Below are 12985 nucleotides of genomic sequence, written 5' to 3'. Positions count from 1 at the left end.
CACTAAGAAAGCGAAGAACCACAATTTACGGGCTTCTCAGGCACTAAGATATAATGGATGAATTTAAAATGGGCTTGTCCTAGGTGTATGAAATACTCCAGTTTGATTTCACAGAGTGTCAAGGATGCTCAGTAATAAAATCTCCATGTGGATGTGGCACTTGGGACATGGTTTAGTGGTGGACATGGGAGTGTTGTGTTAATGGTTGGACTCAGTGATCTCAGAGATCTTTTTCAAACTAAATCAGAGAATGGTTTGAGTTGGAAGGGGTCTTAAAGATCCCGTTCCTGCCATGAGCAGGAAAGCTTCCACTAGACCAGGTCTCTCAGTGCCCCATCCAGCCTGGCCTGGATGATTCCAGGATCCTCCCTGTGAAGGATGGACACAGCCAGACCTCCTCTACCCCCAACCAAGCCTTGTCCTACCTTTGACCTGCAGCGAAGCCGTGGTCTGCTGATCCCCCGAGTCACAGGTGTATTCTCCAGCATCCTGAGCCCCAGCCTCGTAGATGAGGAGCTCGGCTCGTGTCCCCTCCTGGCGGATCTCGTACTTGTCCCCGGGCTGCAGCACCGCGTCCCCTTTCCGCCACTCCAGGCGCGCGTGGGGCCGCGTCAGCTCGCAGCGCAGCACGGCCGTGCGCCCTTCCTCCACCTCCTCGTTCTTCAGCCACTGCTTGAACAGCACGGGCAGGCCTGGCAAAGGGCGGAGGTGCAAAGAGGAAATAGGAGATGGGTGAGGCAAACGTGGAAAATAGAGGGGTGGTTTATTGTTAAGGTGTGGGTAGAGCTAGTCATGAAGTTGATGGAAAATTCTGGCTGAGTTTCCCTAAGGAGTGTGTCCAAGGATGACAAAGTCAAACCTAGAGAGAGGAGGAGGAGAGGATGGGGAGTTAATCAGCAAGAAAATTCGATTGCTGTGTGAGCTTTTTTTTTCTCTCCCCATGTCCCAGACTTCTTTTCATGAAGAATTCAAAGTTCAGTAATTACTACTGAAGGCCAGATAGCTCTCCATCCTTGAAATAAAATCATGAAACTGGATAAAATCACTCAAAGAACATATAAACATATAAACATATAAACGTATAAAAATATAAAATATACATATATGTATATATAAAAATACATATTAATAATTATTAATATATATAGAGATATCAGAAAAATAGAATAAATTATAATATAGAATATATAGAATATGTAGACTAGTATAATAGAATAATATACAAAATAGAATTATAGATATATTTTATAAAATATTAATATAGAGAATAATATATGTAGATTCTATTAGAATATATACAGAATATATAAATCCTGTGTTACAATTCAAGGCTTCAGATCAATTACAGAATAATTAAGGCTTGCAGGGATCTCCATGCTCTGGAGGACCCCATGGATGGAGATTCCTCCACTTCTCTGGAACTCAGTTCCAAACTCTGACCATCCCTTCATGTTAAGTCTGTCTTTTTCTAATCTGGATTTTTCTCACTGCAGCTTGCACCTGTTGCCTGTCATCTCTTTACTGAGCCCTCCAAGAAAGTTCTGTGCCTCTCTCCTCTGTAGGTCTCCACTAGAAAGCTGCAGAGAGCAATAAGGTCTCCCTTCCACTTTCTTTTCCTCAGTTATCAAAATCAGCTGCCCTCACCTCTGCTTATATTTAGATCCCAGAATGGTTTAAATTACAAGGTACTGTCATCTTCTCCCAAACCTTGTCACTGTCAGGGACACCTTCCACTATCCCAGGCTGCTCCAAACCCAGTCCAACCTGGCCTTGGACACTTCCAGGGATCCAGGGGCAGCCATAGATTCTCTGGGAACCTGTGTCAGGGCCTCACCATCCTCACTGTAAAAAATATCTTTATTATACCTAATCAAAATAGTCCCCCTTTTGATTTAAAACCATCACCCCTTGTCCTATCACAACAGGGTTTGTCCATGTACTTCATGTGCTCCAGCTCTCTGACAAACTTGGTGGATTCTGCTGCACTTGCTCCACTGATTGGTCTCTCTTGAGATAGAGAGCTGTAAAAATCGATGTTCCCTCCTCTCACCACTGCTGGGCACAGAGGAAACCCTACCTTTGACCTCCAGCCTGGCCGTGGTGTTGCCAGCAGCCGTGTGGCAGCTGTACTCCCCGGAGTCAGCGCGGCTCAGGTCGCGGATGAGCAGCGTGTGCACCTTCCCCTCCTGCTGGATGCTGCACTTGTGGCTGGGGCGGATCACGGACGTGCCCTTCTTCCACTCCACGGGGACATCAGGCTTGGACACCTCGCAGCACAGGTGGGCAGTGCCACCCTCCTGCAGCTCCAGGTCGTGCAGCGCCTTCACGAAGGTGACCGGGGCAGCTGTGGGGAGAGGGGACCAGCACTGCTGCAGCATCCACACCCAGCATCACCCCCAGGGCAGGGCTGGGGCTCTGTGGTTACATTCGGAACCAGCTCGAAGAGGAACTAACAACACAAGGCATTGGCGTGGGCCATCGCTAAAAATCGTTCTACATATCTTAAAAGAAAGGTTTTTCAGAGCTTTCAGACTTCTTTTTGTAAATGTGATCTGAAAGCATCATAAGTAGGAGATTAGCCCAGAATATATTCTTGACACTCTTCAGCATTGATTCTGATATGCGACCAGCTGCGTAGTTGGATGGTCTTCAAAGGATGCTATTGTTAATTATTATATCAAATAACATCAAAGGATGTTAATAACAATTATTATATCAAATAACATCAAAGGATGTTAATCTTCATTCCATGTACAATAAAAATGCCTGGAACAACTGGCTCAGATAAACCTCTCTAAATTGCTAAACCAGATTAGCAGAATCTCCCAAAATTTCCAAGGCTCCCTAATCCCAAATACACCTCTCCAGAAGCCAAAGCAGTGCCTGCCAGTACCTGCTCAACCCCTCTTCCAGGGAGGCTGCTCACCTTCCACCTTCAGCTGCGCTGCTGACGAATGCTGCCCCACTTTGAAACTGATGGACCCACAGTCTTCCAGGGTCACCTTCCTCAAGATCAAACTGTGACGTGTCCCTTGCACTCTGATCTCATTCATTTCGTTGGATTGCAGGGGAACATCCCCCAGGAACCACTGAGCATCCTGAGCTGCTTCCCGGGACAGCCGGCACTCGAACAACGCGTCTTCTCCTTCGTACGTGGCCACGTCCTTCAGCCTCTCCACGATGGTGGCTGCTGGCTCTTCATGGAAAGGGCAACAGAGTTTGAGATCTACTTTCAGGTGATGCTTCCTGGGTTAAACACGTTGTTAGGCTCTCTCTTGACAGCACTATGTTGTTGTTATTTGAGGCCCTAAATAATAAATCTGTGCGTGTTCAGCTCGGAAGAGAAGGTTTATGGGGGCTTATAAAAAAGAGGAAGAAGGAGTTTTTATAGGGGTAGATAGTGACAGAAAAAAGGGGAGTGGCTTCAGAATGAAAGAGGTCAGGGTTAGTTTAGATGTTAGAAAGAAATTGTTCCCTGTGAGGATGATGAGGCCCTGGCACAGCGTGCCCAGAGAAGCTGTGGCTGCCCCTGGATCCCTGGAAGTGTCCAAGGCAAGCTTGGACAGAGCCTGGAGCAACTTGGGATAGTGGAAGGTGTCCATGGCAGGAATTGGATTACTAAATTGCCTTGAAAGTCCCATCCAACCTAAAGCATTCTGTGATTCTATGATTCTAAACTCATGAAAATGTAGGTACACAGGCACGTAGCAACATATAACAATGCTACAGATGCATGATTCATGTCTGCATGTGTATTAGGCACACATATATGATAATCTAAAAAAATTTGCAAGTTATACTGTGATGTGTGCATAATAAATATTTAATATGTGTATAATCATAACCTGTGTGCTGTGAAAAAGTTGTCAAAAGATTACCATGGGTGAAAATTAATTATCATTAAACCACAGAATCAGTGACCAAAGAGATGTAACTGACACAGTTCTCAGCCTGGTGAAACCTCTCTCATCTCTGAGATCCCCATTTTGGGACAGGACAAGGTTTAGCTGCCAAATTACTCAGCCATGTGCCCCAGTCGTGGTGCCAAGCTGTGCCCAGCCCTTCCCCATCAATAGCCCCACCTTTCAGCTGCACTGCTGCCGTGGTTTGCTGGTCCCCTGTGTCACAGGTGTACTCCCCAGCATCAGCTTCGCTCAGGTTGTGAATGGTCAGCTCAGCCAGGGTCCCCTCCTGGCGCATCCTGTATTTGTCACTGGGTCGCAGCACCGTCCCCGCCTTCTTCCACTGCACAGGGGTGTTGGATTTGGAGACCTCACAGCTCAGAGTGACAGTGCCACCCTCCTCAGCTTGTTGGCTCTGGAGTGGTTGAGTGAAGGTGGCTGGAGAAGCTAAATCAAGAAAGATCAGAGGGGGGAAAAAAATCATGTGTCATTGCTGACGGCATAACTAAGCCTTGTGTTTGGTGAAACTCTGGTGCTGTCCTAACTTTGGTTCAAACTCAATTCCAACTAACTCAAGTTAGTTTAAAAGCAAAACAAAGAAAGGCAGAAGGTGCTGTGTGGGAAGTGGATTTCTAGAAAGTTCTCAGGGCTGACAGAAGGCTCACACTGTGTGCATCTGTATGGAAACTTTGAGACAAGAACTGCTGACTTAGAAATGCCACGGAATAGGACAGACATTGCTGAGAGAGAAATGGAGCCAGAAACAAGCTTCAAAGGATGGCCTTGCAAATAAGACCAGATACTCTGGAGAAACAGAACTAGGAAAATGCATTGTAGTAGGACCACGAGGGGTAATTTTAGATTATTTGCTTTAGGGTATTTTCAGCATGGTGTGGCCATGAAGCATTTATAATGTATTGTAATTAGGAAATAGTTGGCTTCTGGTTGTGATGGCGTGAATTATAACATCTGTATTGTCTCACCCTTCACATGAGACTGAAAATGAAATAAAATTGTTTAAAACACATCTCAGTTGCCCCATCTCTGGGTCAGGACACAGTCATGGACACAGAGTTTTGAGCATCTCAGTGCATCTGTCTCCAAATGGGTACCAAAACCTGGCCTCAAAAGCCTGCTCCAGGTATCCAAGTTCTTGTGTATTTGGGAGAGAGCACAAAGAAACATCTTTCTATAATATTCCTTATTTCAAAATGGGACCAGCAGAGAAAGGAACCCTGGCAGTCTCTGTGCAGATGGTATCACTGGTGGGTCGAGGTGGAGTTTTGGTGGGTGGATTTATCAAGTGCCACATGTAGAACTTTAGCTCCACAAGCCCAGTTCCCTGGAAGAGCTATGGTGGCAGTGGCTTCACACTTATTAGTATTGAGATATATATATTTGTTTGGTTTTTTTTCTTTTTCAGCCAATGGGCTGAATTGGTATTTACAGTGTGACTGCACAGGCTTCCTCAGCTTCCTGGGTTTGGAATTTTTTTCAAGGAGTGCTGGAGTGGCTGAGACTACACACAGAGACACCAATTGGCCATCAGAGGAACCTGCCTGCAGCACCAATATTCTGGTGTCAATATTGTGGAGTCAGTATGACTGCAGGCGGCACTTCATGGGAGAGCCCCCAGGGTTATTTCAAAAGCTGGGATTTAGCAATATCCTGGCTCATCTTTGTTTTTCCTGATCACGTGTCTCAGAAAAAGTCACCTTGATATGGTATTTGTAACAGATTTGAAGAAAAAAACAGACAATATGGTAATATAGTCACATTACATCTATTTTAAAGACCTGTGGCACTAGAAGCATTTAGATGCCTTGCTCGTTAGCTGGAGCTGTGTCCAAGTTTGAACAAATTCACCTGGATCACCATTTTTTCCAGGCAAAACTACAGCTCAAAGGATGATTAAGCATCAAAAATAGTCTTATCTTAATTTTAGCTCCAGCCCTGGTTGTCTGTGTGACCAGAGAGAGGCCATAGGGTCTCAAAATTCCCACACTTGGGTCCCTGCATTTTTTTGCTTAAGACACCACAGGACTTCCAAAACCTAAAGCACTCAGCTGCTCTTGACAGCACAGCACATCTGAAGTCAAGGACAGTAGAAAAAAGTCTTCTTGGCAGAGACTAAGGGAGTGGGGCAAGTTTCTTATCTTAAAAAAAGCCCAACACAACCCACTTTTAACAGTCAAAGTGGCTGTTGTTGGTTCATTTTTGTTATCACAGGTGTATTTGCCAGAACTTTCTGGTTTTTAGTGATAAATCTTTCAAGTATGGACTGTTCCCTCCTGCCTGACTTTGTACTTGGAGCTTGGGGAGATCACCTGAGGGCCCTTCCCCTCAGCACTGAGCTGGGAGAGCAGGCAGCAGGGGACAGCTCTGTCCTCCTCCTGCACTTCCCTGCTCTGCAGTTTCTCCTTAAAGACTGGAGGTGGCACTGAAATTACAAACAAAGCAAAGGGTTTCTTTGCTTTGCTTTGTTTGCTTTGTTTCCCAGGCTCCTTTGTCTTGGTGTTAAAGCTACAGCTGAACGGTTGAGTATTAAAAAAATCCTCTTACATCTGTGTTATTTACTCAGGTATTAAAAGAAGTTTTTAAGAGGGAAGGAGAAGGATTTTGGATGGAGAATTTAACAAAAATAATGTTTAGAGAAAGAAAGAAATAAAAAAAAACAGATCATAGCAACCTGATCTGGTTGAAGATGTAGAGAGATTGGACCAGATGGCTTTTAAAAGTCCCTCCAAACCCAAATTATTCTAGAATTCTAAAAGGGGTGGTGAAAGCAATGAAAATTCCAGGTCTACCCATATCCAAGTAGTGAAGCCAAGCTAGTAATTCCTCCGGGAATCAGTGAGCTTTGGGAAGATGGTGAAACGTCCCCTGTTCATCCGTGATGATTGCAGCCACGGATGCTTTGAAGCACAAGCACCCCCAAGACACGAGGGGTGAATTTTGGCCTTGAATTTGCTGCCAGCATAAGCAAAGCACCCTCTATTCCCACTGAGCCTGTCCCACAGCACAGGGAGCCCTCACCTTTCACCGTGAGCTCTGCTGTCGACGTGTGGGGTCCCACCCGGAACGTCACGGTGCCGATGTCCTGCTCTGTCACCTTCCTCAGGGTCAGGGTGTGGATCTTGCCCTTCTCCACCGAGATCTCGTTCATTTCGTTGTTCTGCAGAGCCACATCCTGCAGCTTCCACTCCACGTCCCTGGCGTTCTCGTGGGAAACCTGGCACCGAAAGGTGACATCGTCGCCTTCGGCCACCACCGTGTCCTTGAGGCCGCTCACGATGGTCACGTCAGGCTCTGCAAGGAGGCAGAAACGGGAAATGAAAGGGAAAACACGGATCAAATCATGGAACCATGAATAACCCAGGCTGCAGTGGGCCTTTGGGGGTCACCTGCTCCAACCACTGCTCAAAACATGCTCAGGTTGCTCAGCACCTTGTCCTTCAAGGGTGGAGACAGCACAGCCTCTCAAACCCCATTTCAAACTCTGCTTTCAGTGTGCTTGGCAACAGGACAAATGGCTTTTGGGTAGTGGCTTTTCCACTTGTCCTTGCCAAGAGACACGTTGCATATTGGTCTTTTTAATTATGCTTGATTGGGTGAACAAGGCGTGAATGCTCGTGACAAAATCAGGATTTTGAAATTTGTTCCATTTACTTAGACATTCTCACAGGATAACTTTAAAGCCTGATCCTCCCTATTGTATTTCTGTGAACAGATTTGCATTTACTCCATGCTGATGCTCCAAGCTGGCTGAGGCCCTGCTGGCTTTGTCCTCCCAGCAGGACTCACTGGGTTAGTGTGAGCACAGGGCTTCTGCATTGCAGTTTGCCTGAGTCCTGCTTCTAGGACAGCTGGGCACCTCTGCAAGGATCATACAGACAACTCCCAGCAGGCAGAAGCTGTAAATACCCCAAACCCACTGCGGAATACCAAAGGAATCATAAAATCACTAAGGTTGGAAAAGACCTCTAAAATCCTCGAGTCAAACCATTCAAAAAGCAGCCCAGTCTCCCTCTGAGCAAGCACAGTGGATATTCCTACAACTGAGGTCACCATCTGCACGAGAAATGGTGCAGCTGGGTGTGATGTGCAGGAGATCTACGACGTGGGGCAGCCCGTGGAGATGCTGGGGGTGTTTGTTCCACACCAGTGGTCCAACCTAAGCTCTGCAATGCTACTGAGGCCAGATGCAGCTGCCACATGACTGGAAGCTGGGGCTGGACCATCTGTTCAGTCCCATGCACATGATGTCAGGCAAATATTCCAAGCCACGAGTCGCAGATAACAGCTGCCTGATCCTCCCCTGTCCACCAAGTCAATCTTTGCCTTGGTGCATCCACTGACCATAAGGTTTTTTTTATGATACCCTTCCTATGCTTCTCGTTGATTGCAATAACTCATTTTATGTGTGTGCATATAAGTCAATCATGTTGTGAAATCTTGCTCCAATAAACAGTTCTTGCCTTTCACGGTGAGCTTGGCAGAGCTCGTCTGGTCTCCAGCCTTGCAGGAATATTCCCCAGCATCCCCAGGCTCCAGGTGGTGAACACGGAGCTCCCGCAGGGTCCCATCCTGCCACATTTCATACTTGGAGCTGGAGTGCAGCAGGACTCCATCCTTCCTCCACTCCACTTCTCCTTTGCTGATGGAAATCTCGCAGCGCAGCCTGGCTGTTCCTCCCACTTCCACTTCCTCGTCCCTCAGCTGCTGCTTCAGCTGGGGTTTGATGGCTGTGAAATGAGAAATAAATAATACATAAGCTCTTTGCTTGAATGCCAGATCTGCACAAGTCAGCACAAGGCACCCGGGCTCTGGTGCTGCAGTACAACTTTGCATTAGTGGTAATATGAAAATAAAACCTTTTTTTTCCCCCCCAATAAACAGACCTATATTGTATATATCCAGAGGATCAAAAAGTTCCTGAAGTGTCTATATTCTATGAAGTCCAGGACATCCACATCACACCTTTTATGCATCCACTCAGCATATCGGAAACTCCAACACACAAACATTTTGACTAAACAAAACCTGGCATTTTCTGTTTAAACCAGTATAAATCTTCTGACTTTTACAGAAATACTCCTGGTTTTCAACAGCTAAATAATGTAAAGCTTTAAACTATTTTCTGGTTTCTCAGCTGTCTTTTCAAGACCCAGATCATCATCAGTGAGTTCTTCCAGATGATGCACAAATGGACATTTATTCAAGTAGATCATGGAACAGCTCAGACAACAGCTTGTCACTGATGGAAACAAGAAGGGGATATCCATGGGGTGTGTGTGGGCAGTTGGAAAAACAGAATTTCACTGCCTGTGGTTCCAGTAAAACACTGCTGTGAGGCAGGTAAAGCAATCACTGGGCTCTTTCACCCATAGTTGACCCTGTGGCTGCTTTTTTGAGTCAGAGTCAGCAAAAATGTATTGTTTGAAAGGTTATGGCTTAGATCAAAGCCACAAATTCCACCCAACTTTGAGACGATCACAGACATTTCCTAGATGGTGCTGGGATGGCCCTGTTTGAGCAGGGAGGTTGGACCTGTGACCTGTTCTGTGATTCTGTGATCAATCACAGACATTATTCCTGGTTAGGTTAAACCCAGCATTCTCGGGATCTTCACAGGGAGATTAAAAATAGCCGCCTCAAAGTGCTTTTTAAAATAATGTGTCGTTTTGCTATTGATTCAAGTGAGCCAGGAAAATTGCAAAGTGCCAAAAAAGGTTTTGCTAAGGTTTCAAAATCCCCATGACACAGAATTCCTTGCTTTTATCATATCAGAGAAAGGGGTCAGTGCACTGCACTCTGTGCTTTACAGGCTTAAACAGGAACCCTGTCCCACCAGATCATCTTCTCTGTACTCTGCTTTACAACTGGGCAGCTCTTTCCCTTGTTATCTTAATTTTTGGATTAAATAACCCCTTTCACACGGTTCCACCAATGCCTCTTCTCCTCCAGCCTGGGGGGTGCAATGCTAACCATTCACTCTGAGGACTGCAGTGCTCTGCTGGTCTCCTGTGTCACAAGTGTAATCAGAGGCATCCTCTGGCTCTACATTATGGATCACAAGCTCAGCTCGGCGCCCACTTAATTTAATTTGATATTTGGCACACGGGAAGAGCTCCATGGTGCCTTTCCTCCACTCCACAGCTGCATTATCCTTTGTCAGCTCACACTGGAATTTCACCACGGCTCCTTCTTCTGCTTCCTCATCTTTGAGCTGCTTTTGGAAAAGAACTGGCAGAGCTAAAAGAGAAAAGAAAAGGATCAACAGGATCTTTTAGTGAAGCCTGGTTAACACAGACTGAGTCTTGGAGAACAAGATACTCTGCTTTTCACTGTGATATTCCTAGGTAGGATCCATGTTTTCTAATTTTCCTGGCACAACTGGGAGATCTTGCTGCACCAGAAGAAGCCATCTTCACCCATAACATTTATTTCCTTTGTTCCTTCATTCAAATCCTTCCCAGTGGTGAATTCATTGAATGATTTTATCCCTGAGTTGATCTAACAATGATCTCAAGAGCAAAGAACTTTGAAACTCCATGGACAGCCTTGAGAGGTCAGGGATGTCATTGCCTGTCTTCTTAGAGTATTTGAAAGAAAATATTCTTTTTAAATATTCAAACAATATGTCCTGCAAAATGTCCAGATGTTATAGTAAATCATTGCTTTTTCTTTAATTTCTCCTCAGGCACAAAACTTGAAAGTATTTCCTATTAGGGCCCAAAACTCAAACACAGCACTGGAAGAACAAAGCATCATCCTCTTCCATTCTTATTAAAAATAAAATAAAATTAATATATCAGATGAAAAGGAAAATAATCACAGAGAATAAGAATATTGCACATAAAAATATTCATATTTAAATGGTTGTTTTGCCCGTTGGAAGAACCTATTCCTCGAGGAGTCAGCTCACACCACATACCTTTCACATTCAGAGCTGCCCTGGTTTCCTGATCCCCCGTGTCACAGCTGTATTCTCCTGTGTCTTCTAATCTGAGATTGTGTATCAAGAGCTCTACCAGGCATCCCCTCTGCCTCATTTCATATTTCTGGCTGGGCTGCAGCCCCACGCCTCCTTTCCTCCATTCCACTGCAGCACCGGCTTTCGACAGCTCACAGCAGAACGTGGCTGTGCTTCCTTCCTCAAATTCCTTATTTTGCAAACGTTGCTTAAACGTGATGGTCAGTGCTGTAAAATTTGAGAGGAAAACGTTTCAAGAGTGTTTTTGTGCAAGAAGGATCCAGTCCTACCATCATCCTTCAGGTATGGCTTATTCTAATGATTCCACAATCCTGGGGATGCGGCTCTCTGTCTTGGCAGAATCTTTCTTGAGCCACTAAAGGAACCAAGAGCTGAAGGCAGGCAAAGTTAGGAAAGATGGGGTCTTAGTGGTCAACAGAATGGCCTGGTTTGGTGTCTGAAGGATTCAGACTTTCCTATGGAAGAGTTTCCATGCCAGCTAGGGATGCTTTAGGGAAAGATCACTGGGAACGGCCTCTCTTACAGGGATCCCTGTCCCTTAACAGAGGTCTGTGAGCTAGCAATATTAAACAGAGAATTTCTGCCCCAAATAAGGCTTCTATCAATGTATAACAGATCAAGTTAGTATTGATCTCTTGGTAAGAGATCACAGTGAAGAGATAAATGGGAAGGGAAGTCAGTTAAGGCTTTGCTCTGGATGTTAGAAGGAGTGAAGGAACGCAGGTGTGGATTCAAGATGTCTGCAGTCAGCATTTGCACCTGAAGTTCAAAGCCTCCAGTAACAATACAGCACATTCATATATCCTAGAAATCCCTCATCCCCTAACTGGTGCATCTCTTACCATCCCAGGCAGGCAGTACATCCCATTAGGCATCCCTCACCTATTCCCATATCCAGCCACGCTCCCTGCACTCAGGGCGCAGGGTTCAGCGTATTTTTACATCATGACAACCTTCAAAGCCAGCTTGGCTGGGGCTCTGAAAAGCCTGCTCTAGTGGAAGGTGTCCCTGCCCATGGCAGAAGGATGGAAATGGATGATCTTTAAGGCCCCTTCCAACCCAAACTATTCTGTGATTCAATTGCTTTGATGGCCACTAATCACTCCAGATACTGCCAGAAGAACCTTTCTGCTTTGCTGTGTGCCATGCCCAAGAAGAACATCTATTCTGGCGTGGACCAGCAACAAAACAAATCAATGGCTGCAGAGAGCACCAGGAAAAGCTCCTTTCATTCCACTCCTGCTGAGCCAAGGGTCACCACTGCCTACCATGCACAGCCAGCATGGCTGTTGTCCGCTGGTGTCCGGAGTCGCAGGTGTAAACTCCTGAATCCTCCAGTTCCAGGTCAGAAATGAGCAATTCAGCAGCACAGCCCTGCCGCCTCATCTGGTATTTCAGACCAGGGTAGAGAGTGACATCCCCTTTCCTCCACTCCACTGGAGCCTTGGGTTTGGTGAGCTCACACCTCAAGGTCACTGTGCCACTTTCTTCTGCCTCGGTGTCCTGCAGCTCTTGTTTAAAAAGGGCTGGTAGGGCTATAAAATAGAAATATGACTTGGACCTGCTGCAGCTGGGGCTTGGGAAAAAAGGAATTAGAGGGAAAATGGAAGCACCAAAAGAGTTTTTATGGTTTGTTTTTTTTTTTTTTCCAGAGGTCTCTAAACCTCAATGCTCTAATTCAAACTATGAAGCTATTTTCCCAGAGAAGTAATAGGAATATCTGCAGAGCAAGAAAAAATGGACTTCAAGAAGTTACATTTGCCAAGAAATATATGATCTAAAAATGGAATCATAGTTTTTCTGCTGTAAAAGCAGGCAGCGTGCTGCCCTGATCACTGAAGAAGTGTTCTGAAGATCAGCAGGGAGTTTTAAGAGTTCAAATTCCCTCCTAACACAGAGACTTGCAAGAGTTCATACTCCCTCTTAAGGCAGGGAATTTTAAGGGTTCAGATTCCCTCTTAAGGCAGGCCATTCACAGGAGAGATTTTAATTATTCTGACAGCAAAATACAGAAAAAAAATGCACTTAGTTCTGCATTGCAATTCCCATTTTTTGCCTGGCCACTCCACGAGCTGCATAGACCAGG

The 12985-nt window shown here is 45.5% G+C and overlaps 1 protein-coding gene across 1 annotated transcript in view; it reads right to left on the bottom strand.

Moving 5' to 3' along the window:
• The window catches only part of OBSCN (obscurin, cytoskeletal calmodulin and titin-interacting RhoGEF), a 181499-nt gene that overhangs the window by 79484 nt on the left and 89030 nt on the right, over window positions 1–12985 (bottom strand). Inside the window, exons 51-59 of the mRNA XM_072925248.1 lie at window positions 12168–12434; window positions 10840–11106; window positions 9891–10157; window positions 8381–8647; window positions 6939–7211; window positions 4083–4349; window positions 2927–3196; window positions 2078–2344; window positions 426–692 (exon numbers count right to left, since the gene is read on the bottom strand). Of these exons, the coding sequence (XP_072781349.1) occupies window positions 426–692; window positions 2078–2344; window positions 2927–3196; window positions 4083–4349; window positions 6939–7211; window positions 8381–8647; window positions 9891–10157; window positions 10840–11106; window positions 12168–12434 (2412 nt within the window). The remainder of the gene's footprint in view (window positions 1–425; window positions 693–2077; window positions 2345–2926; window positions 3197–4082; window positions 4350–6938; window positions 7212–8380; window positions 8648–9890; window positions 10158–10839; window positions 11107–12167; window positions 12435–12985) is intronic.

Source organism: Taeniopygia guttata, chromosome 2 (assembly GCF_048771995.1).
Source record: "Taeniopygia guttata chromosome 2, bTaeGut7.mat, whole genome shotgun sequence".
Taxonomy (NCBI): domain Eukaryota; kingdom Metazoa; phylum Chordata; class Aves; order Passeriformes; family Estrildidae; genus Taeniopygia; species Taeniopygia guttata.
Note: the sequence above shows the minus strand (reverse complement) of the source record. Positions and strands in the feature narration are given on the sequence as shown.